Source organism: Dendrobates tinctorius, unplaced genomic scaffold (genome assembly GCF_039654945.1).
Source record: "Dendrobates tinctorius isolate UK_male_01 unplaced genomic scaffold, ASM3965494v1 ptg000093l, whole genome shotgun sequence".
NCBI classification, from domain to species: domain Eukaryota; kingdom Metazoa; phylum Chordata; class Amphibia; order Anura; family Dendrobatidae; genus Dendrobates; species Dendrobates tinctorius.
The window spans coordinates 22,585,987-22,609,443 of record NW_027361761.1 but is presented as its reverse complement, the minus strand read 5'-3'; the positions used below and the strand labels follow the sequence as shown (position 1 = coordinate 22,609,443).

Below are 23,457 nucleotides of genomic sequence, written 5' to 3'. Positions count from 1 at the left end.
TACAGACACTAAGCACAAACTGAGGTGCCTAGTGCCTGTCGGTGGGTGTATACTGCTGGGGAGGAGCTAATGTTCTTGTTTTGCATAGTGTCAGCCTCCTAGCAGCAGCAGCATACACCCATGGTATTCTGTGCCCCCCAATAAGGCGATAAAGAAATAAATTTTTATTTAATGAAAAAAATAACAAAATACAGATTACCATAACAGCACAAAGGACAAAACAAGAATCAGTTTGGGGAACGGACAAGCAAGCATGTAAATTGGGCCTTAAGGTGGGTAGGCAATCAGTATAATAAATATATTAAATATATCTTCATTACAGCATAAAGCTCAAGTGCCTCAGTGCAAATCGGCGCTGCTGGCATTCAAAAATTAACCACACTATGCATAATGTCTTCCAACATCCCCCAATAACTGCCCATACAAACAACCGCTATTATTGAATAATAATAATGGAGACCAGATTTTACTTTGAAAACAAAGTTAATTTTTGTTAACTTTTTTTGTATTTTCACATTTATAAGAGAACAACGGACCTTGCTTGCTTGTAGTTAGTCTTCATATCTTCTTTGCTGTCCTGGCTGCTCAACATCGGCACAGGAGTATTGCCAGTGCACGGCACCTTCAGGACTCATGAAGTAGTCCGTGAAGGTTTCTCGCACACGCACACCCGAGTTGGATACCCTTCCCTGACCCAAATTTGAAACAGCATTTAATTCAGACAGCTCTTGACTCCTCATCTACGTCGGTGGCATATTCTCGAGTGTAGTTGTGGAGTACACAGCATGCCTTAATGACTGTCAGCGGTCTGCGTATCCAACTGGATGGCAGTGTGAAAGATCCGCCACTGACTACACATGATCCCGAAGGTGCATTCCACATATCTGCGTGCACGACTCAGCCGATAATTAAAAACCCTCCGCCGGTCATCCAGTGCCCTTTGTGGGTATGGGCGCAGCAGGTTGGTCTTTAAGGGAAACTCCTCATCCGATAGCATCACAAAGGGTACAGGAGGTGTGGAACCCGACAAAGGTCTTGGGGCTGGGAGCGTTCCGCCATCTCGAAGAATTTGCAGTCCAATCTGTGATGCTCGCAACACCCGAGAATCCCCAGTACTGCCATAAGCACCAACGTCAATGGCAACAAATTTGCAATGTGCATCAGCCACCGCCATCAGGACAACCGAAAAATACTTCTTATAATTAAAGAAGCGTGATCCTGATAGTGGTGGCTTCTGCACTCTCACAAGTTTGCCATCGACAGCACCTATGCAGCTTGGGAAATTGGCCACAGACTGAAAGCCTGCTGCGACCTGCAGCCAAGTCTCCTCGGTTGGGGAAGGCATCACCATGGGTTGCAACTTCTGCCAGATGACGGCACATGTGCACCTCACAATTCTAGAGATGGTGGTTTTACCAACCCTAAATTGGAGGTGCAGTGATGTGCAGCTCTCTCCTGTTGCCAAAAACCTGAAAAAAAAAAAAAACATTGATAAGCAAAAAAAAAAGAGGCCAGGCGTAAATAGCACATTGCTGGCAGCAGTATGGGGGCAGTGGAAAGGGCAGTGGCTGGCAGCAGTATGGGGGCATTGGAAAGGGCAGTGGCTGGGGGCAGTGGAAAGGGCAGTGGCTGGCAGCAGTATGGGGGCAGTGGAAAGGGCAGTGGCTGGCAGCAGTATTGGGGGCAGTGGAAAGGGCAGTGGCTGGCAGCAGTATGGGGGCAGTGGAAAGGGCAGTGGCTGGCAGCAGTGGCTGGCAACAGTATGGGGGCAGTGGAAACGGCAGTGGCTGGCAGCAGTATGGGGGCAGTGGCTGGCAGCAGTATGGGGGCAGTGGAAAGGCCAGTGGCTGGCAGCAGTATGGGGGCAGTGGAAAGTCCAGCGGCTGGCAGCAGTATTGGGGGCAGTGCAAAGGGCAGTGGATGGCAGCAGTATAGGGGCAGTGTGTCAGTCTTTTGGGGGCCAAATGTGTTACCAAAACACACACAAAAAAAAAAAAATTACGATCAACCACACAGATGAAAATGTGACATAACAAAAAATAAACTTAAGTATCCATTAGGTTCACACGGATACCAATAGACTTATTTTCCATTATATATCTTACATCCGTATATCCTGGTAAAGGAGATGGAAGTGGCCCTTTGCCGCCCGCTCTTGAACTATCGGGTGCACCCACATTCTTGTTCTCCTCCTCCTCCAGCGCTCCTATGAGAGAATATAGACTTTAGTCAAAAATACATAAAAATATTTAATATTAAACAGATCAAAAAAAATAAAATCGCATGACATTATGTTACCTGTGGTGTAGGTGTAGCAGATTCAGTAACAAAGTCAGCAGCAAAATCCGCAAGTTTTCTTCGCTCAGATTCCACTGGTCCTGCACGTGAGGCATTTTGAAAACAGCCCGAAATCAAAATGGAGAAAAGGGGTTGGAAAAGGAAATGACCTCATAGTAGTTTTTATTTTTTTTATAAACAACTTTATTTGGAGTCAAAAAACGCTTAAAAAAACGCATTGAGGCTATGTGCTCACGTTAGCTTTTTTAAATGCTCAGGAAACTGATCCCCTTCCTAGAAAACGTGCATTTTATTTCTGCGCGTTTCTCGCACAAAAGACGCGCGTTTTTTCCCCCACACGTTTTCTGGGAACATTGGAAAGGCTAAAAACGCTCAGCAATGCGGAAATTAATGAGCATGCTGCGCTTTTAGCTGCTAAGCGATTCCTGATTCCACAGCGATTTTAAAAACGCTTGCTTTAGCACAAATAGCCAAAAACGCATGCAATTTAATGTGAAGCTTCTTTTAAGCGTTTCTGCAGTGTCTGAGCCGGCACAAATGCTGTGGAAACTCTTAAAAAAAAAAAAAGCAACGTGGGCACACAGCCTAAAACACGCATTGAAAAACGCGTCAAAAACCGCATGCGTTTTTCCTGGCAAGGGTATGCGTTTCTGCTCAGGAAAAAAACGCTTCAAAAGCGCATCGTGGGCACATAGCCTCAAGAAGATTATTAATCCTTCAGGTTTTTCACAGGAACTAAAGCAACGTGGAAGGAAAAAATGGACATTAATTTTTCCAACAAAAAATTTCTTTTAGCATAAATTTTTTCATTTTCACATGGGCAACAGGATAAAATGGATGCTAAGATTTGTTGGGCAATTTCTCCTGAGCACACCGATACCTCATATGTGGTCATAAACCACTGTATGGGCGCAAGGCAGGGCTCAGAAGGGAAGGAGCGCCATTTGACTTTTTGAATGGAAAATATGCTGGAATATTTAGCGGTTGCCATGTCGCATTTGGAGAGTCCCTGTGTGCCTAAACATTGGAGCTACCCCACAAGTGACCCCATTTTGGAAACTAGATCCCACAAGGAACTTACCTAGATGCATAGTGATCACTTTGAACCCCCGGGTGCTTCACAAATTGATCCGTAAAAAAGAAAAAAAAAAAAAAGAAGGTCCTTTTTATTCATAAAAATGTTTTTTTAGTCTCAGTTTTTTCATTTTCACATGGGCAACAGGATAAAATGGATCCTAAAATTTGTTGGGCAATTTCTCCTGAGTACACCGATACCTCGTATGTGGTCATAAACCACTGTTTGTGCGCACGGCAGGGCCCGGAAGGGAAGGAGCACCATTTGACTATTTGAATGGAAAATTAGCTCCAATCGTTAGCGGACACCATGTCGTGTTTGGAGAGCCCCTGATGTACCTAAACATTGGAAAAACCCACAAGTGACACCATTTTGGAAACTAGACTCCTAAAGGAACTTATCTAGATGTGTGGTGAGCACTTTGAACCCCCAAGTGCTTCACAGAAGTTTATAACGCAGAGCCGTGAAAATAAAAAATCATTTTTTTCCCCTCAAAAAATGATTTTTTAGCCAATTTTTTATTTTTACAAAGGTAACAAGAGAAATTGGACCCCAAAAGTTGTTGTCCAGTTTGTCCTGACTAGGCTGGTACCCCATATGTGGGGGTAAACCACTGTTTGGGCACACATCGGTGCTCGAAGAGAGGGAGCTCTGTTTGACTTTTTGAACGCAAAATTGGCTGGAGTCAATGGTGGCGCCATGTCGCGTTTGGAGACCCCCTGATGTGCCTAAATAGTGGAAACCCCTCAATTCTAACTCAATCCTAACCCCAACACTCCCCAAACCACAATCCTAACCACAACACACCCCTAACCACAACCCTAATCCCAACCCCAACACACCCATAACCCTAATATTAACCCTAACCCTAATGGAAAAATAAAAATATTTTCTTTATTTTATTATTTGTCCCTACCTATGGGGGTGATAAAGGGGGGGGGGGGGGTTATTTTTTTTTAATTTGATCACTTTTATAGGGTTTATCACAGTGATCAAAATGTACCTGGAGTGAATGAATGAATCTGCCAGCCCGGCAGATTCGGCGCCCATGGAGGAAGACTAAGGAACACCGGGACTCAGGAGGTACCATGGGGGGGAGCAAACTCTGATTGGCTGTTTCACTTTCAATCAGAGCGATCGTAGCCACGCGGGGGGGGGGGGGGGGCAAAGTCATCCCCTTGGGTGAAGTATAGATCCCCCCGCACCTGCGGGTCGGGTGACCTTTCATTGACCCCGGTCACCCGACCCCGCAGGAGGGCGATCTCCCCATGACACAGCATATGCGTCACAGGTCGGATTGGCACCGACTTTCGTGACGCATACGCTGTGTCACAGGTCGGGGAGGGGTTAATATTTGCCAAATGCCAGAATTAGAGAGAATGTTTTAAGGTATTTTTATTACTTGCTGCAAAGTCAAAATTTACATGCACTAAGATTACTATGCCTTTAACCCCTTAAGGACCAAGCCACTTTGCAGGCTAATAACCAGGCCTTAATTTTTTTTTTTTTTAAATCTGACCACTGTCATAATATTTGTTGTGCAATTTCTCCTGAGTACACAAATACCCCATGTGTAGAGAAAGGGAAGGAACACCATTTGAGGTTTTAAACGCAAAATTGGCTGGAATTGAGATTGGACGCCAAGTCGCATTTGGAGAGTCCCTGATGTGCCTAAACAGAGGAACGCTCCCATAAGTGAACCCATTTTGGAAACTAGACCCCCAAAGGCACTTATCTAGATGTGTGGTGAGCACTTTGAACCACCAAGTGCTTCACATAAGTTTATATTGTTGAGCCATGAAAATTAAAAATCACATTTTTTCCCTTAAAAATCATCTTTTAGCACCAATTTTTTTTTATTAGAACAAAAGGTAGCAGTAGAAAATGGACCCCAAACATTTTTCTGCAATTTCTCCTCAATTCGCCAATGCCCCATGTGTGGAGGAAGACCACTGTTTGGGTACACAGCGGGACCCAGAAGGGAAGGAGAAAGGTTTGACTTTTTCAACACAAAATTGGCTGGAATCGAGATCGGATGCCATGTCACTTTTGGAGCGCCCCTGATGTGCCTAAATAGTGGAAACCCCCGAAAAGTGATACTATTTTGGGAACTAGACCCTTCAAGGAACTTACTTAGATGTGTGATGAGCATCTTGAACCTTGTGCTTTACAGAAAATTATAGTAGAGCTAAGAAACTTAAAAAAACAAAACAAAAAAAAAAACACCATTTGTTCCTGCAAAATTTTTCTTTTAGCCCCAAATTTTTAATTTTCTCAAGGACAACTAGAAAATGGACCCCAGAACTTGTTGTGCAATTTCATCTGAGTGTGTCAATACCCCATGTGTAGGTGAAAACTACTTCTGAGGCACAGTGCAAAGCTCAAAAGAGAAGAAGCGCCATATATAGTGCAGATTTCACCATTATGGTTTGAGGGTGCCCAAACAGTAGAACGCCCTTTAAGTGACCCTATTTTACAAACTACACCTCTCAATGAATCTAGGAGTGTAATGATCATATTGATACCACGGGTGTCATAGAATTTTATGCCTTTGGGCAGTGAAGAAAAAATAATTACATTTTTACCACAAAAATTTTGTTTTAGCCCCAGATTTTCACACAAGTCGGTAACATTGGCACCAGAATGTGTCCCACAATGTCTTCTGAATGTAGAAATACCCCATATGTGGCTGTACAGTACTGCTTAGCCATACGGAGAGTCTCGGTAGGGATGGAGCGCTACTTGCCTCCTGGAGCACTGATTTTTCCTAGAATACTTTGAGGACTCCATATACAGAGCCCCCCCAAGTCCTACAGAGCAGAATCCCCCCCCCCCCACACCAAGTGACACCATTTTGAAAATTATACCCCTGCCAAATGTCAATGCTAAAGGTGGTTTATGCACACTGGGGCTCAGAAGTGAGGGGGGCAATTGCATTTGAGATCACAGAATTTGCTGAATTTCTTTTGGCTTTTCCAGAGCCTTTGTGCTACCAGTAACGTGGAAGCCCTATATTTCTGTTAACAGATGATGGAGCGGAGTGGGGACTGTTTTTGTGGATTGAGTTGAAGATTTTATTGGGAACATTTTTCATAACGTTTCTGATCACATTTATCCGGCGCTCTACGCTGAGCACATACTTTGGTGTTTCCTTCTAAATCTCCAAGCTACGTGACAGATGAAGCAGAGTTACTCTGGACTCCGTCTGACCTCTGTTCAGAATCGTCCTTCCTTTCAGAGGTGCACAAAACTATGGTGGACTGCGTTTTTATGCAAGCCAAAAAAGACGGACACCGCCAGATCACAGGTCCTATTGGTTCATAGTGCCTCATTATAGGGAATCTTCCGTCAGTGTTTCTGTCTGAATCAGGTGTTTCAGAGATTTACATGGAAACCCCGATGCGAGCACTCAGCGTAGAGCGCAAGATAAATGTGCGCCAAGCCTCACTGCGATCTTTGAGAGGCAGAATGAATAAATCCACAGCAGGTGAAGAATTGGTTTTATGTTTTTACGCCGTTCCTCGTGTGGTATAGGCGACTATATTCTTCGGGTCGTTGCGATTACAGCGATACCAGATTTATATCCGTTTTTTTATGTTTAGCTTCTGTCACACACTAAAAGACACTTTTTTTTGCAAGAAGAAGTATTTGCATCGCCATATTTTGAGAGCTCTAATTTTTCCATATTTCGGCCAACAGAGTCATGTGAGGTCATGTTTTTGCAGGACGAGCTGATGTTTTTCGGGCACACATTTTTTTGATAGCTTTCTATTCCAATTTTTGTGGCGGCAGAATGACCACAAACCAGCAATTCAGGAACTGGTTTTTTTTTTCCTCCGCTCCGCATGTGGTAAAATTGGTAAGGCAGTTTTTCTCTTCGGGTCAGTACGATTACAGCGATACCTCATTTATATCATATCTTTTATGTTTTGGCGTTTTTACACAATAAAAACGTTTACAGAATAATTATTTTTGCATTGCTTTATTCTGAGAGCTATAACTTTTATTTTTCTGCTGATGGAGCTGTATCGTGGCTTGTGTTTTGCGGGATAAGATGGCACTTTCAGTGATATTTTTATTACCATTTGTCTTTTTGATCGCGTTTTATTCCACTTTTTCCAAGTGGTATGATAAAGTATAATTTGCTACTCTTTTTTGTGTTTTTTTAATTTTTTTAAGGCGTTCACTGAAGGGGTTAACCAATGTGACAATTATAGATCGGATTGTTCCGGGCGCGGCGATACCAAACGTGTACTTTTTTGTTTATTTAATATTTTTACATAAAAATGTGTATTTATTAGTGGATTTTTTTTTTTGCCAGTGGAGAAACATTTTTTTACCTATTTATTTTTTTAAATGTTTTTTTTCCCCTAGTCCCTTTATGGGGACTTTCACTTTTTTAACTTTGATTGCAGGTATAATACATTGCAATACCCCAGCACTGCAGTGCATTATACCTATACTCAAAGCTTCTGACACCATGCAGCGAGCATGGTCTCAGAGGCTTTCGGTAGCTTGATGACCCGGGGGTCGTCATGATGACCCCAGGTCACCATGGCAATTATCAGGTCCCATGATGACGTCGTGGGGACACCGATCTGAAGGCAGAGGGAGCTCCCATCCCTCTGCCTCCCTCCTAAACGCTGCGATAGCAGCAATTAGGGGGTTAACAGAAGCTGGCAACGCTGAGCTCCTGCACTGATCGGACAGGAAGTGCTGATATTTCAGCATCTCCTGCGCGATTATGCTGTGATCAGTCACTCAGATTGACTGATTGATCACAGTGATCTGGGTGCGGGGACCGACGGCATGGGTCCCTGCATCTCTTCCTGTGATTCTCAACTATTACAGACAGCTGTCGGCACAGAACTATCACTGCGTGTTAACACAGTGATAGTTTAAATGCATGACAGGCATAGTCCGTCCTGGTGCGGGAACAGACATCCAGCCATAATGGGCTATGCTCGTCATTGGACGTTAAGGGGTTAAACAATTCTGGACTGACTATAGGATGATGTCATGTGTTTGGAAGCGCCTGATGTTTTTTTGGCAACATCTGAGTTAACCCCTGTGGATGTATTTTAATGCACACCTGAAACACACTGCTTCTTTGTGTAGCTTCATGGGAAAGTCTAATGAAATCAGCCAAAATATCAGGAAGAGAATTGTGGACTTGCACAAGTCTGGCTCATCCTTGGGCACAATTTCAAGAGACGGGTTCTGAGTTCCAGAGGTAAACGTGCTTTGGTCCGACATATGCATATCAACCCAAGGACAAAATCAAAAGACCTTGTGAAGATGATGGTGGAAGCTGGCAAGATTGTGTCAATATCCACAGTTAAACAAAAAAAAGTAGTTTGGTACCGTGTTAGCCAGTAGAAAAAACATAAAGTGCTCTCAGTGAGAAACAATAGGAATCTTGTGGGTGTGAAACCTTTTGATATTTTGTTAGCCATTAAAAGGTATCACACCCACAAGATTCCTATTTTGTTTCTCTCACTGAGAGCACTTTATATATATTAATATCCACAGTTAAAGGAGTATCAACATGGGCTAAAAGGCAACTCTGCCAGAAAGAAGCCATCACTCTAAAGGAAATAAAGCCGGATTAATGTTTGCAAATGCACACAGGAACAAAGACCTTAATTTTTGGAGACATGTCCTGTGGTCTCATGCAACTAAAATTGAACAATTTTGGGCGTAATGACCATTGTTATGTTTGCATGAAAAAGGGAGAAGCTTGGAAGCCTAAGAACACCATCCCAACTGTGAAACCATGGGGGTGGCCGCAACATGTTGTGGGGTTGTTTTGGTGCAGGAGGGACTGGTGCACTTCACAAAATAGAGGACATCATGAGAAAATAAGATGTGGCAAAACTGAAGCAACCAATCTAAAGACATCAGCCAGGCAGTTAAAGTTTGGGCAGAAATGGGTCTTCCAAAATGGACAATGACCAGAAGCATACAGCCAAAATGGTGAGAAAGTGGCTTCAGGATAATAAAGTCAATGTTTTGGAGCGGCCACCACAAAGCCCTCATCTCAATCCTATTGAAAATTTATTGGCAAAGCTGAAAAGTCCAGTGAGAGCAAGGCAACCTACAAACCTGGATCAGTTACACCAGTTTTGTCAGGAGGAATGGGCCCAAATTCTGACCAACTATTGTGAGAAGCTTATTGTAAGTCTACACATAACCCTCTTTTAGCGATGGCTGTAACCTGGTTGAACGCAATTATTTAAAAGATTGCACAAAGTATAGAAAATATCCCCAGTCTGCAGGAAAGCAGACAACTTTCTAATCAATGAGCGTCCAACTGCCAGGACCCCCCCCCCCCCATTGACCCCAAAAATAGGGTTCCCTTAGCCGTGTCTGAATAGAGCGGTATTTATCCATGTGCTCAGTAATCTCCGGCTGCCCTAAATATTAACAGTGACGCTATATTCAATTTTTATAAAGGTGATATCCAAGCTGTTTGGTCCCTGGGCTCCTCACTGAATGCGGTTCTGTCGAAATTCTCTGCCCAACTCAAGTAATGCAGCAGAACTATGCAAAGAAAAGCCCAAACTGTCTAATTCCCATTGATTAGGTGATCTCTTGAGGTCCTCAAATAAGACACTGCCAGAAAATCCAATGCCTTGCCATCACCTGGTTCAGCTGAGATACCACGTTAATGGGGACAATTGTAAGAAAATACGCTCATGTGACAACTTCGGAGCACCTCTTGGAGCTTGTATGTGTCTAGATTTTTTTTTTTTTTTTTTTTTTTTAATATCCAGCTCCTCTGGTGAACAAACAGGTTATCCAGGACTATTACATTTTTTCACTGTGCTGAAGAACTGACCGGCAGGTAGTTGCTAACTACTTGCCTATTGTACACGATGCCGATCTCCACCAGCCCAGAGCGGTGACAGACGGCCCTTACAGCCATTCTCCGGCTTCTACTGACATCACATCAACAGACAAGTGGCTTCACTTTCGCTCTGTCGACTGGGCGTGACTGCCATCATCATACTGGTTGACAATTGGCTCCCTGCTGCTTAAAAGCGGGGAGCCAACCGTCAACCAGCATGATGTCGGCAGTCACACCCCATCGACAGAGCAGCCCAAAAGAAGTAGGGCTGCTTTGTGGATGTGGAGCAGCTGAAATGCCAGCACGAGTGGTCAGTGACCGCTTTGAGTCGGTCTCTGGTAGAACAAGTAAGTACCGTAGTTGCCTCTGTTAGCAACTACCTGCCTGTTAGTTTTAAGGCCCAAGAAAAATAAAATGGTCCTGGACAACCCCTTTAACCATGGTGGAAAGGTATTGTGATGAGTATGTGTAATCATTGAATAATTGAGGTATCGTCCAGCTCTCAATCAAATCTTATAAAAACATTTTTCTTTATTCAGTTGACAAAAACTACATGACAATAAGGGGTAAAATGCAAAAAATGAACGAATTTCAAATGGACAGACCTGCCTAAGGTATTTCTATGTGTCATAGATCGTGGCCATTTACCTGAACGTGGTCCTTTGTACGTGGATTGTATTTAGTCACTGAAGGACAGGTGCTTACAGACCTTTTTTTTTTTCCCCTCACCCGCATCTAAAAAGATTGCCTTTATAAGTGGGATAAAGGGTCCCCTTTTCTATATATTTAACCATGAGAAAGGCTGCTCTATAAAACAATTTTTTTTTTCTTGAATTTTGCCCCCCTTTTTGTCAAGTGCTTTTTGTGGACTAATTATATAAATAAGAATTTTTACAAGATGTGCTTGAGAGCTGAAACACAACTCTATTGTCCTACTGCATGCCTGTGGAGCCAGCGCTGCCTCTCAGTCTGTGCACCTGAGACATTTGTTCCAGGAGCGCCGACATACGTGGAAGTGGTGACAATAAATCTATGGTGCTGTACGCCTCACCACGAAAATCATCCACAACAGCGTGTTGTATTCACAGCTCATTCACGTAGGGCGATGTGCTTTCCGGAGACCTGTGAATGAGCATCCGGCATGGACTTTCATGCCGGATGTGAATTAATCACCTCCAAAGCCCAAAAACTTCTTATGGAAAGGTCTAGCAATGTGCATGGTAACTTGCATCCTTAAGAGAGCGAGAAAGAGTGCAAGAGAGAGAGAGAGAGATCGGGCGCAAGAAAAAGAAAATCTGAGAGACCTGACGCAAGAAGGCAACAGAGAGAGATCGGCTGCTAGAAAGAGACAAAGATAAGGAGAGAGAGAAAGAGAGAGAGAGAGAGAGAGAGATCGGGTGTTAGAAAGAGACAGATACTCAGAGAGAAGGGGTGCAAGAGAGAGACCCCAAGCAAAAGAGAGATCGGGAGCAAGCGAGGGAGAGTGATCGGGCGCAAGAAAGAGACAAAGGGAGACCGGGAGCCAAAAAAGAGACCCCAAGCAAGAAAGACAGAGACTGGGGGCAAGAAAGACAGAGAGACTGGGAGCATGAAAGACAGAGAGAGACACAGAGAGAAATTCCTAGAGAGATGGCGCAAGAAAGAGACAAAGAGAGAAAGCAAAGACATAGTATGAGAGAAGAGAAAGTTCTGAAAGAATGACATTTGTCAGCTCAGCGATTTATCATATCATGGCAGATTGTATTACTTAAAAAGAACCTGTTGCATTGTTCTTTATTTTGCCATTTGTAACTTATTAGTATAGTTTCAGTGTGAGCGCATTAAAATAATTGATGGTCGCTGTCTTCTGCCGTTTTCCAGGGCACCTCCGGTCCTTTCTCAGATCACATAAGCAGCTACCAACCAACAGTTGGGACCAACTGACTCAAATAGCATTTTTTATGTGCAGACCGGAAGTAACTCATCAAAAAAAAGTCTATAGACTCAGAACGAGGCTTTTCTGGGTGTATATTAAAAAAATGAACTAACAGTCTGATGTGAGACGCTAAGTCAGAGATGTACTTACATGATTCAGGAATGGAACCAAAGCATAGCTGGAAACGACATGAGGGCTCATACTCACTTGTGAGAGACCCGCACGATTCTCGCACGAGTCTCTCGCATGAAAACCCGGCACTGCCGCCGACACTGGGACCGGAGCGTGCGGCTGCTTAAAAATACATGTAGCCGCACGCTCCGGTCCGAGTCCCGGGTTTTCATGCGAGAGACTCGCACAAGAATCGTGCGAGTCTCTGCAAGCGAGTATGAGCCCTAAGACGGGAACTGCTCAGTATTTTATGCACACACTGAACATACAATACTGACAGTTAGTGCAGGGAAATGGAAAAAAAAAACCTGGATAACGACTTCAACACAACTCAAGAATAGTTGAGAGGACAAATTTGTAGGAGACTGCCCACTGTGAACCATGTCCTTATATATGCAGTCAGGATGCCATGCAGGCCTGTTTGGTTATAGCAAAGTAGTAAATTGAGAAAATATACATGTACGTGATTCACTCGAGGTCGGTATTGTGTCCATTATACAATAGGTGATTCCTATTACCAACAATACAAAATTCCATTTATTTATAAAGAGATACATTAAGTCCAAGAATAAAAAAGGTGTGCAGCTTGTGAAATCAACATGACAAATCTACAAAGGGCTTTACAAACAAGGAAATGGAACGAATCATGAATAACCTTGTTGACGAGAGGACTTCAGGACAGGGAACTGATCGTCGGTTCCACAAGAAGAGTGGTCTGACTCAACTTCATCACCTAGTAAAACAGAACCGAGACTTAATATGGAACTGCTCCTTGAAAAAGCCCCCTGGCGAAAAGTACGTCAGAGTACTGGGGTTTCTTATTCTGTGTTATTCCCTGTTCCTATGGTATGTCTGGTGGTTTGATATCTGCTTACACTTATAATTTATCTATCCACTTGGAGTTTTTTTTTGTATATTTAATGATCTATATACAGACTTATAATTTCATTTTGGGCCGATAACATTTTTATTATACCCTCTCTATTTCACTGTGAAACTTTCCTTGTGTATAGCCACCTCTCACCCCATATATATCTATTGAAGTGGATTTTTTCTTGATGTACTAATAAAATGATATATTTTATCAAGAAACCCTTTCTTGGTTTGTGGTTGTTTACGTTTATTGGTAGGCTATAGTATTTGTATAGTGAATATCCACATATGCAATATTATGTTACTCTTTTTTTGGTGGTGTATTTACAGATTATACATTACCTTGCGTTCTTGGAACATTTACAGGAAAATTTGGAGACACATCGTCCGCCATTTCGTCATTCACCTTACCTGCGCCAAGTAAAAAATAATTTAAATCAATCGCGTGGTAAAAAGTAGCCTCTTTATTCATAAAGTGAAAAAATAAATAAATAAAAAAGAGGGTTTGTTAAAAAATAGAGTCACTGCTGCAATACAATACAAGGTAGAGTGAACCATTTCTCAGGACCATCATCTAAGTCAGTGATCTGTAGCCGCTGTACGGGAGCACTGAGAACCGTCTCTTACCCGACGGCATCCACGGCTCTTCATTTGATTGGTTGGCCTAGAGCGTCATCACATGGGCGTCAAGCAGCAAAAATGACATCGCGCCATGCCGGCTAATCAAGAGAAGAGCTGTGGATGTCATCAGTTAAAAGGACACAGAGGTGATACATGCTGTGAGAACCACGAGCAGAGATCACTAGTCAGGAATTGCAAGCGTCTAGCGGTTTCTCCCTACCAACTCCTTCGGAAAAGTTGCAGTAAAATCATACAGTGAGTGCCCGATACGTGATGCCCGTGGAACGGGTGGCATGTATAGCTGTGAGGTTCCTTTTAAGAGGCAGATTTCTCAGGGTTCCACACAACAATCACAGATCCCTGATGTGGCCGATGGACCGGGTTTTGAAAAACTATTTGCACTGATGCCATGCAGAAAGTTTACCTGCAGTGACACTCGGGTCAGGTATAAGATCACCTAAACTATTATTTGTTTGAACAATGCCACTTGCACAGTAGGGCCAGTGCTCAGTGCCAGACCAGGGTTATGGCTTGTCTTCTGAGGTCACCTTTTATAAGGGCACACAAATGTCTGCTCGCTCCCTCGTGTTACCAGAGAATGCGAGGTACACACAATGCGAGCTGTCAGGATTCTCCAGAGCCAAAAGCAGGCGGCTACGTTCTGACTAGACGTTATCAGCCTTGCTTCATTCACTTGTCTTGAGTGAGGCCACGAACGTCTAGTCGGCATGTGACCGCTTGTATGCAAGTCGCCACTTCCGATAACAGAAAAACCTTGATAACGCACACAGTACGCGCTGTGAGGATTCACAAGTCTAAGGTAAGGGAAAGGAACTACACCACACTTGAACTCTAAGCCTGGATAACCCCTTTAATTTCCAGATTAGTTTGGAGGTCTGATCGCTGGGATCCCCACAGACAACGCACCACCGTTTCATTCAATGATTAGGATATTTAAGGGGAAGTCGGATAAAGAAGAGTGCTGTAGTCAGCTATTTCCGGTCATCCCAAAGCCCATAATCCCATGTAGAAGCGGTCAAGCATCCATACAGCCACTCCAGTCATATGAGGAACAGAAGTCCCAGGTACTGCTGAAAAGTGATGAAGTTATCAAATATAATTACTTCTTAACAGAGCTTCCCTTTACCACTTACCTCCTGTAGAAAACTTAAAAAGAACTTGTCAGAAGACTTTTCCCCTCCCTCCAGTAGCACTCCCATTATCTGCTATTTCTTCTCCTGCAGTTTGCACAAGTCGTAAGTAGCTAGTTTTGCTAACAATGAATGAAGCTGAATGCTTGTATATGATATTCGGGTTACTCAGTAAAGGAGGTGGAGATGCTGCAGAGTGGAGTAAAGCTTGTCCACTCTTATCCTAGACCTTATATGACTTCATTGATGTCTCGAAGGGCTGGGAAAGTCATCACAAGGTCCAGACTTATCAGTCTAGCCATGTGGAGGTATGGTCGGCCTGACATGACTACCACGTCTCCACCTCATAACTAATTCGCATACGTTTCTGACAGAACATGTTCTACCTCACAGAGAGCAGCAGCTGTGATCCCGTACAGTAATGTCTGTGTTCTCTTTAGCTTCTTCCCCTGCCCAGACCATGTTCCGTCATGGTCAGACACAGACATTACGCTGCAAGGGCACATTTATTAGATCGCAGCAAAGGAATTTTTTTTTTTTTTTTTAAACACATGCAATTGCAGAAATTACTATTATTATTACAAGATCTATTGATCCCCTTAACGTCGGCAGATATAATCATGTGCACAGCTCTATCAACTATAGTGACCGCAGCGGAGCACTAGCGATTCAGTCAAGTAGCGGTGGATGGCAGTAGACTGATCACCTCCGATCTAATATTGATCTAAGTCATCAGTATCCAAAAAACACCCTTAAAAAAAGCTGCTTTTCCTCTGCCATACTCCTTTCCGAAAAGTATTACACAATGCTCATTAAATGTAACGTCCGTCTGCGGTTCTGGGCTGCAGCCAGGCAACACCCCGAGAAACACTGATACCCTTTACCCCTATACAGGGATCTGGATTTACAACAGAGCCCAGGAGGCGCTGTCTGAATAGGAGCAGCGGCCAGAGCAGGACGGTCGTCAGAGTGAAGTACAAAAACGGCAGGCAATAGCAGAGTCAATTTCAGGCCAAGGTCAGAGTCAAAAACCAGGAGGGCGGCAGAGGTACAGAATCGTTAGGAAGTAGCAGAGTCAGAATATCCAGGCCAAAGTCACAAACCAGGAGAGTAGCAGAAGTACAGAATCGTCAGGCAATAGAGGGGTCAGAAATCCAAGCTGGGGTCAGAGTCAAACAGAAATCAATCACTAAGTAACACACAGGGGAACCAAGAATATATCCGGCGGCTTGCAAGACCAGTCCCAAGGTATTTGAGGGATCAGGTCATCCCTCACAGGTTCCTGGACTGGTGATGTCATTAGGGCCGCCCCCAGGACCAGGCCAGATGGAGTTGCAGTAACCCCCTGATGACTGACAGAGGGGAGGAGCCTGCGCCCACCAGATGCCTGCGCAGGAGCCACTTCTCTGTCACCACCATAACTCACGGGCGGACCACGGCGCCTCCCAGTGGCCGAGGCAGGAACAGCCGTCCCCGAGTCTGACAGTGAAGTGGCGGTCTGGCGCCTCCTAGTGGCCGTGACCGGAACAGCAGGCCTCGAATCCAACGGTGACGTGACAGACCGGCGCCTCCTAGTGGCTAAAGCTGGGACCATAGGCCCTGAGTCTGACGGCGACGTAATAGAACCACAGCGCCTCCCAGTGGCCGAGGCAGGAACAGCCGTCCCCGAGTCTGACGGCGAAGTGGCGGCCCGGCGCCTCCTAGTGGCTGCGACCGGAACAGCAGGCCCCAAATCTGACGGAGACGTGACAGTACCCCCCCTTCCAAGAGGGGCCTCCGGACCCTCAAAACCTGGTTTGTCAGGGTGAAGGAGGTGAAACCTTCTAATTAGTGCTTTTGCATGGATGTCCCGCGCAGGGACCCAGGACCTCTCCTCCGGGCCGTAGCCTCTCCAGTGTACCAGATACTGTACGGACCCTCTTACAAGGCGGGAGTCAAGGACACCCTGGACTTCATACTCCAAGGACCCTCCGACCGAAACGGGAGGAGGAGGGGACGGGACAGGGTGAATTGGGGAGCGATACAACTTGAGGAGAGACTTGTGGAAGACATTGGGTAATTTGAAAGACTGAGGGAGTTTTAAACGGAAGGCCACCGGGTTAATCACCTCTATAATCTCGTATGGACCAATAAATCTGGGACCCAGTTTGGCAGACGGTACTTTAAGCTTGATGTTTTTGGTGGAGAGCCAAACCTTGTCTCCAACTCCCAGGTGCGGTCCTTTGGATCGCCGTTTGTTCGCTGCCGAGGTCTGTCTAACCCGGGCCCCTTTCAAGTTAGAGTTTACCTCAGACCAAATGGTTTTTAAACGATGTATATTTTTCTCTACCCCAGGAAGCTCTGACATTCTGGCCGAGAATGAGCCAAAGCGCGGATGCAGCCCGTGGTTGCAGAAAAAGGGGGTAGACTTAATGGAGTCCTGATACTGATTGTTTAGGGCAAACTCGGCTAGTGGCAGATGTTCTGCCCAATCGGACTGGTGTTCTGAGACGTAGCAACGAAGGTATTGCTCCAGAGCCTGGTTGACACGTTCGGTTTGCCCATTGGTTTCAGGGTGGTAAGCCGAGGAAAAAGATAGCTCAATACCAATGCATTTACAGAATGCCCTCCAGAACTTTGACACGAATTGGGTACCCCTGTCAGACACAATATTGACCGGGGCACCGTGTAAACGTACCACATGTACAATAAACAGTTTACTCTACGTTTCCGAGTTAGGTAACCCCGACAGGGGGACAAAATGACATTGTTTACTGAACCTGTCTACCACCACCCAGATACACATCTTTCCATCTGAGGACGGTAGGTCCGTAATGAAGTCCATGGAGATGTGGGTCCATGGACTCTCGGGGGTGGGCAAGGACTGGAGCCAGCCGGCAGGGCGAGTATGGGAGGACTTGGCGCGGGCACAGACCTCACATGCTAAGACATATTCTTTGCAGTCCTTAACCACCGTCGGCCACCAAAAATTCCTAGTTATCAATCTGGCGGTATTATTGAGACCAGGATGGCCTGCCAAGACAGAGTCATGTGATTCTCTAAGCACTTGTAGGCGAAACGCAGGCGGAACGAACAATTTGTTGGGTGGCGTAGTGTCAGGGGCTTGTTCTGGGGATTTACGGATCTCCTCCAGTAGGTCCAATGACACTGCGGACACAATGATCCCAGTGGCCAATATCGGAACTGGTTCACAGTCCTCGGCTTGTGAGGGGCAGAAACTGCGAGAGAGGGCATCGGCCCTCACATTTTTTGTACCAGGGCGGAAGGTGATTATAAAATTAAACCTAGAGAAAAACAATGCCCACCTTGCTTGTCTAGGATTTAACCTTTTTTGCTGATTCTAGGTATGTCAGATTCTTATGATCGGTAATTACCGTGATCTTGTGTTTGGCGCCCTCGAGGAAGTGACGCCATTCCTCGAAGGCCCATTTAATTGCCAATAGTTCCCGATTCCCAATATCATAGTTTTTCTCCGTGGGAGAGAATTTGCGGGAAAAAAACGCACATGGACGAAGCTGAGTGAGGGATGTAGTGCCTTGTGATAGCACTGCTCCCACTCCGACTTCAGAGGCATCCACCTCCACAATAAATGGACGGTCCAGATCCGGCTGAACCAAAACTGGGTTGGCCACAAAACTCTTTTTTAACGTAGAAAAGGCCTGAATTGCCTCAGGATTCCAGTTGGCCACGTCCGCCCCTTTCCGGGTCAGATCCGTGAGTGGCTTGGCAATCTCTGAGAAACCTCTAATAAACTTGCGGTAATAATTAGCGAACCCCAAAAATCGCTGCAGCGCTTTCAGCGATTTTGGTTGCACCCAAGCCTTAATAGGCTGGACCTTGACAGGATCCATGCGGAAGCCTTTACCTGAAACCATGTATCCTAAAAACTGTACCTCCTCAGCAAAAAAAGACACATTTCTCCAGTTTAGCAAACAAGGAGTGTTCACGTAGTCTTTGTAGCACAGAACAGACGTGTTGAGAGTGTGTCACAGGGTCAGCAGAGTAAATCAGAATGTCATCCAAATACACCACGACATACACCCCACAAATGTCTCTAAAAATATCATTAACAAAGTGCTGAAATACGGCAGGTGCGTTGCTGAGTCCGAACGGCATAACCAGGTACTCAAAATGGCCAAGGGGTGTATTGAAGGCCGTTTTCCACTCATCCCCGTCTCTTATGCGGACTAGATTGTATGCCCCCCGGAGGTCAAGTTTAGTAAGCCAATGGGCTCCTGTTAGCTGATTAAAAAGATCAGGGATGAGTGGAAGCGGATACTGGTTTTTTATAGTGATTGCATTCAACTCCCGATAATCAATGCAGGGTCTGAGACCACCATCTTTCTTCTCCACAAAGAAGAACCCGGCCCCAACTGGAGAAATGGACGGTCTGATAAACCCTTTTCTTAGGCTATTTGCAATATAGTCATTCATGGCCTGACGCTCTGGGCCAGAGAGATTAAATATTCTTCCCTTAGGGAGACGGGCATCCGGAATCAGATCAATAGGGCAATCATACTCTCTGTGAGGGGGTAGCTTTTCAGATTCTACAATAGAAAAGACATCCTCAAAATCTCTGAAAGCAAACGGTATGTGGGGGGATTTGACCTTAACTTGGTTTACTGCCAAGGATATGCAATTTTTCTGACACTGTGGGCTCCAGCGTACAACGTCACCCAAGTGCCAGTCGATGACAGGATTGTGCTGGCGTACCCATGGCATACCCAGAATAACTGCAGAGGTTAAATTGTCCATCACAAAAAATGACACCAGCTCAGTGTGTAAGGCTCCCACAGACATGGCAACCTTGGCAGTAACAAACTTAACCCCCTCCTGAATAATGGACGTGCCATTAATAGCCGTGGTTTTAATAGGGGCATTAAGTGTTAGTAGTGTTACACCCAGATTCCTAGCAGTCAAGGAATCCATAAAATTTCCTTCAGAGCCACTATCCACATACGCGTTTAAACACAGCGATTTCTGACCACATGAAACTGAAATGGGTAATAAAACTTTAGCCGCATCTGCGGGCAATACCTGAACCTCTGGGCAACCATAGCCAGAGTAGTTGCCCAGAGGTCGACGTGCCAGGAGCATGGATCTCTGAGGTGCAGCTCTCTCCCTGAAGACTCCAGACTGCCGCATAGTTGTCCAGGAAAATGAGAGAGATCTTCCAGGCTGTGCAGTGCACCAGGTGTTCAGGCCAAAAATCAGCTCAGTCAGAAGAAGAAGAAAAAAAAAAAAAAAAGTTCAGGGAGACTGCTTTTGTATATGTTGGGTATATACACAAGAAGCAGTTAATTTTATGGCCGGATATAATGTAACGTCCGTCTGCGGTTCTGGGCTGCAGCCAGGCAACACCCCGAGAAACACTGATACCCTTTACCCCTATACAGGGATCTGGATTTACAACAGAGCCCAGGAGGCGCTGTCTGAATAGGAGCAGCGGCCAGAGCAGGACGGTCGTCAGAGTAAAGTACAAAAACGGCAGGCAATAGCAGAGTCAATTTCAGGCCAAGGTCAGAGTCAAAAACCAGGAGGGCGGCAGAGGTACAGAATCGTTAGGAAGTAGCAGAGTCAGAATATCCAGGCCAAAGTCACAAACCAGGAGAGTAGCAGAAGTACAGAATCGTCAGGCAATAGAGGGGTCAGAAATCCAAGCTGGGGTCAGAGTCAAACAGAAATCAATCACTAAGTAACACAGGGGAACCAAGAATATATCCGGCGGCTTGCAAGACCAGTCCCAAGGTATTTGAGGGATCAGGTCATCCCTCACAGGTTCCTGGACTGGTGATGTCATTAGGGCCGCCCCCAGGACCAGGCCAGATGGAGTTGCAGTAACCCCCTGATGACTGACAGAGGGGCGGAGCCTGCGCCCACCAGATGCCTGCGCAGGAGCCACTTCTCTGTCACCACCATAACTCACGGGCGGACCACGGCGCCTCCCAGTGGCCGAGGCAGGAACAGCCATCCCCGAGTCTGACAGTGAAGTGGCGGTCTGGCGCCTCCTAGTGGCCGTGACCGGAACAGCAGGCCTCGAATCCAACGGTGACGTGACAGACCGGCGCCTCCTAGTGGCTAAAGCTGGGACCATAGGCCCTGAGTCTGACGGCGACGTAATAGAACCACAGCGCCTCCCAGTGGCCGAGGCAGGAACAGCCGTCCCCGAGTCTGACGGCGAAGTGGCGGCCCGGCGCCTCCTAGTGGCTGCGACCGGAACAGCAGGCCCCAAATCTGACGGAGACGTGACATTAAAATGGAGAAGTACCATGTCATGCTACATCTCTTTTACACAGATGCCCCGATGTACCGTACTAAGTGTTCAAGTTGGCCATATGCTGGATTGGCCAACAGCTTTTACTCTCTACGCCGCATTATACAGCTCTGGAAAAAAATTAAGAGACCACTGCACATTTGTATAAAAATCAGCTTCTCTCCATGTCTGAGCCATTCCATTCCAGTGTCAGTTGAATTCCAACCAGAGTACACCTCATTCTACTTAATGTGCTTCTGATTAGGTGATCGCCGGAACCAAATCTTATGTAAAGAAGGAAAGTATAAAAAACCCTGCTGTGGTGTTCACAATCCTCTTGCAATAGTACAAGTTGGATGGCAAAACTAGTGCTAGTAATATCCCAAAAGTAATAGGCATGAAAAATTAATCATGCCAATGGCGTTGAAAAGAAAAGAGGAAAAGAAGGGCTCAATTCTGGCTTTACTAGCAGAGGGATACAGTGAGTGTCATGTTGCCTCCATCCTTAAAATTTGTAAGACAGCTGTCCATTACAACAATGTCAAGCAGTAGACATTGGGGACAACAAAGCTACAGATAGGCAGAGGGCGAAAACGACTCTCCACTGAAGGGGATGACAGATCTTATTCGAATGTCACTGAGCAAGCGCAAGATGACATCAAGTGACCTACAAAAGGAATGGCAAATGGCAGCTGGGGTGAAGTGCATGGCAGAAACAGTTCGTAACAGGCTCCTAGAGGCAGGGCTCAAGTCATTTAAAGCTAGATAAAAGCCTTTCATCAATGAGAAGCAAAGGAGAGCCAGGCTAAAGATCTTTCCAAAGACCATAAGGATTGGACCATAGAGGACTGGAGTAAGGTAATCTTCTCTGAAGAGTCTAATTTTCAGCTTTGAGCAACATCTGGTCAGTTTTGCCCAACACCTGGTCGTCTAATGGTTAGACAGAGACCTGGAGAGACGTACATGCCGCCACAGTGTCTTGCACCCACTGTGAAATTTGGTGGAGGATCTATGATGATCTGAGGATGCTTCAGCAAGGCTGGAATTGGGCAGGTTAATCTTTGCGAAGGTATGAATCAAGCCGCATACAAGGTTATCCTGGAAAAACACTTGATTCCTTCTGCTCAGGCAATGTTCCCCAAACTCTGAGGACTGGTTTTTCCAGCAGGACAATGTGCCATGCCACACAGCTAGGTCAATGTGTGGATGAAGGACCACCACATCAAATCCCTGTTATGGCCAGCCCAATCTCCAGACCTGAACCCCATTGAAAACCTCTGGAATGTAATCAAGAGGACGATGGATAGTCACAAGCCATCAAACAAAGAACTGCGTACATTTTTGTACCAGGAGTGGCATAAGGTCACCCAAAAGCAGTGTGAAGACTGGTGGAAAGCAGCCAAGACGCATGAAAGCTGTGATTAAAAATCATGGTTATTCCACAAAATATTGATTTCTGAACTCTTCCTGAGTTAAAACATTAGCATTGCTGTTTCTAAATGATTATGAACTTATTTTATTTGCATTATTTGAGGTCTGCAAGCACTGCATTTTTCGTTCTTTCGACCATTTCTCATTTCCTGACAGTTAATACAAAATTTAGTGTTTGGAAATTCGGAGACGTGTTGTCAGTAGTTTATAGAATAAACATGAAAACTCATAAAGAGAAGAAAGTATATGCACACAAATAGGGATCACCACAAGAATGAGGTAGTCAAAAAAATATATCAATTTTATTTATGGACACAACAGACAAACACTTTGTTTAAAAACAATTAAATATAATCAGATTATGGCATAATAAATTAACTTTAAATGCTTTCCAAACATTGGCAAAACATGGTAACCAGGAACTTCATCAGTTCATTCAAGCGCAGGCGCCCGAATTTAATGTACTAAGGGCACCACAATAATAGAATAACGCATATGACGTTTGTTTTGTTCTTAGAGCTCTAGGATTGGGATCAAAATCTGGAGGAATACCTCTTGAAAGATATGCAGACAAGACAACTACCAACTCGTCACATCTTGGATAAAATTTGGACATTTAAGACTAATTATTTTGAGGTGTATATGTCCTTCATTGATGGCACACAAGCTTTAGTTTAGTCCCTGTATTATACCGGGACTTTATGCAGATGGGGATGTGATGCTAAAATAACGTATGTTTGTGCTTGACTCTTCTGATAAAGAAGGTATAAGCTCGTTTTGTGTCTTAATACCTCGTTCATTATTGTTTGCAGGAGAACT

General features: G+C 45.0%; 1 protein-coding gene across 3 annotated transcripts in view; it reads right to left on the bottom strand.

The window, feature by feature from the left end:
* Positions 1-23,457, bottom strand: part of TDRD6 (tudor domain containing 6) — a 133,673-nt gene that overhangs the window by 98,100 nt on the left and 12,116 nt on the right. For all 3 annotated transcript variants that reach the window (XM_073586561.1, XM_073586559.1, XM_073586560.1), the window contains exons 3-4: positions 13,525-13,593; positions 12,965-13,042 (exon numbers count right to left, since the gene is read on the bottom strand). In XM_073586561.1, the coding sequence (XP_073442662.1) occupies positions 12,965-13,042; positions 13,525-13,593 (147 nt within the window). The remainder of the gene's footprint in view (positions 1-12,964; positions 13,043-13,524; positions 13,594-23,457) is intronic.